This window comes from Chaetura pelagica, unplaced genomic scaffold (genome assembly GCF_000747805.2).
Source record: "Chaetura pelagica isolate M959 unplaced genomic scaffold, ChaPel_1.0 scaffold963, whole genome shotgun sequence".
NCBI lineage: Eukaryota > Metazoa > Chordata > Aves > Apodiformes > Apodidae > Chaetura > Chaetura pelagica.
Window position 1 is genome coordinate 1,099,443 of NW_009952705.1, and position 2,557 is coordinate 1,101,999.

The following is a 2,557-nucleotide window of genomic DNA, read 5'->3' on the forward strand; positions in this document are numbered from 1 at the left end:
AGGATGGCAAAGAGGAGCCTGACATTTATGGAGCAATCATCCCCCATGTGAGATACACTGCCTGGCTCCCACCGGTGCTGCCCTGGCCTGGGGACATTCAGGCCTGGGAGGGAAATGGAGTGGGAGGGATGAGGGGCAGTGCTGGGATGTCTTAGAGCTGCCCCCCCACAAAGGCAGCACCAAAACAGCCCAGTCCCATCTCTGCACTGCTCTGCCGCAGGGTCTCCGAGGTCCCCCTGGGAACCCTGGCCCCCCCGGGCCCCCTGGCCCCCCCGGAGCACCAGGTTTCCTCTACTTCAATGTAAGGGCCAGCACGGGCTGTGCACACGCCTGTGCCAGAGCAGACACACGCATGTGAGCGTGCACAGACCAGGGGCTCCCCACAAACCTGCTTGTCTTTGCTTCCAGAGGGTTCACCCGCTCCATGCCCAGCCGCCCTGCAGGCAGCCGGTAAGACACAGCCAGGCTGTCCCCAAGAGGGACACTGTTCCCTCTCCGTGTGTTGGGAAGGGTGTTCCTGTGCCTGGTGGCAGTAACGGGCCCCGTTGGCCTTCACAGGCAGCTTCTGAGGCAGGCTGGGCAGCAGGTAAGGGCACTTCTCCAGGTGTTTTGGGGGCTCCAGCCTCCTTGAAAACAACATTTGGGAAGTCTTGCCTCCATTCTGGGGTTCTGGGGCAGTGCCATCCTGCACCAGTCCCTGCCGGGGCAACTGGCTCTCCCACCCCACTCCCCTGACACCATGTCCCTGTAGGGCTGGGTCCTGTGCCAGGTGCCTTTGTGACCCCCTGTGCCAGGTACCTCATGACCCCCTTCTCTGTGCTCTCCAGATGCTGACATCCCTCGGATGGAGCCCCTGGACTCCCACACGGATCCTCAGGTGTGTCCTGGCTGGTGCTGCTGGTGAGCCCCCTAGGCTGTCCAGCTGCCCCACATGGGGGCCCTGAACCTCTCCATCCCCCAGCGCCAGACCTGGGTGTTCAGGTCCAAGGAGCTGATGCTGAAGTCGGGCAGCTCAGTGCCCGAGGGGAGCCTGGTCTACGTGCGGGAGGGGAGCAGCGCCTTCCTCCGGACCCCCACCGGCTGGAGCCGCCTCCTGGTACCGTGCACCATGGACACCCCTTGGGGCCCCGCACTGGGAGGGGGTCCAGGCTCCAGCCCTGGAAGCCAGCACTGGGCTGGATTTGGCACTGGGGCAGCAGAGACCCAGGAAGGAGCCAGCTCCCCCTAACTTGTCTCTCTCTGCTCCTTGTCTTGAGCAGCTGGAGGATTCAGAGTCACTCTTTGCTGGTGATGACCCCTCTGCCTCCACCTCACAGTACCAGGTGAGGTGTGTGGGCAGCCCTGGCTCTGCTCACATCCCAGCAAGGGGACACAGTCCTCTTTTGCCTGCCAGGGGGGGAACAAGTCCCCATGGGACTATCCTGTCTTCTCTTCATTCAGGAGGTGAAGCAGGTGCAGACCAGAGGTCCCGACACCAGAACACCCGCACCGGCCCCGATGGACTCACTGGTGAGCCCTGCTGCCAGTCTGGCCATGCTGGGAGGGACGTCCCAGGGAAACGGGCTGTCAGCAAGGCAGTGCCAGCCCAGCACACACAGAGCCTGGGGTCCTGTTGGTACAGGGGGGTGCACCTATCAGCACCCGTGGCACCTATCAGGCAGGGATGGGTGTCCCTGAGCTGAGCTAAGCTAACCCACCCTATTCCAGATCCAGAAGGAGGAGGGACAAGGGCTGCCCCAGATCCTGCCAACCACCATTGCCCCACGGATCCCATCTGTAAGCAATGACCAGCCCCATGGGATGGGAGCTCAGTGACCCAGCCATGGGAGATGGGGAGGAGGTGCTTGGGGGACCCCTCCATGCACAGCTGGCACTGCCAGAGGCTTGCCCAAGCCCTCCACTGCCCTGCCTCCCCTTCCAGCTCCGCCTGGTAGCCCTGAACGTGCCCCTCACCGGTGACATGAGCGGGATCCGGGGTGCCGACCTGCAGTGCCACCGGCAGTCCCAGGAGGAACAGCCGGCCATTCCTGTCAGCCTCCACCCAGGACCTGGTCTCCATCGTCAAGAGGACAGACAGAACCCTCCCCATTGTCAACCTGAAGGCAGGTACCCCCGTCCCCTGTGGGGGCTGCTGGTGGCAAAGCCCACTGAGCCTTGCTGGGGGCAGCACTGCCCAGCCCTGCACTGGGGCTGCCACACCCTGGCTGTGCTAAGCACTTGTGTTTGGAGGGGCTGGGGGGATCCCAGATCGAGTTATTGCCCACACGTGGTCAGGACAAGGGCACCACCCTGACCCCTGGCCCCTGGCCCTGGCTCAGCACCTGTCCTTGTCCCCGCAGGGCCAGCTGCTGGCCAAGTCCTGGAGCTCCCTCCTGGAGGGCCAGGCTGGTGCCACCCCACGGGGCCCCATCTACTCCTTCAATGGGCGCAATGTCCTGACAGATCCCCTCTGGTGAGTCTGGCCATGGGGCATGTGCTGGCAAGATGTCCCCAAATGAATGCACCCGTGCTGGGAACTGGGCTGGGGGTCTGCAGTGGGACCCTCCTGCCTTTGGCT

General features: G+C 63.7%; 2 protein-coding genes across 2 annotated transcripts in view; both read left to right on the forward strand.

Moving 5' to 3' along the window:
* Positions 1–904, forward strand: part of LOC104385724 (collagen alpha-1(II) chain-like) — a 4,620-nt gene extending 3,716 nt beyond the window's left edge. Inside the window, exons 12-15 of the mRNA XM_009994215.1 lie at positions 221–301; positions 409–450; positions 559–586; positions 828–904. Coding sequence (XP_009992517.1) covers positions 221–301; positions 409–450; positions 559–586; positions 828–904 — 228 coding nt within the window. The remainder of the gene's footprint in view (positions 1–220; positions 302–408; positions 451–558; positions 587–827) is intronic.
* A 27-nt stretch (positions 905–931) lies between these two features.
* Positions 932–2,456, forward strand: LOC104385725 (collagen alpha-1(XV) chain-like). The gene is given in 7 exon segments (XM_009994216.1): positions 932–1,096; positions 1,260–1,322; positions 1,441–1,509; positions 1,708–1,776; positions 1,922–2,017; positions 2,019–2,102; positions 2,340–2,456. Coding segments are annotated over 7 exon segments (663 nt in total).
* Positions 2,457–2,557: the final 101 nt, after the last annotated feature.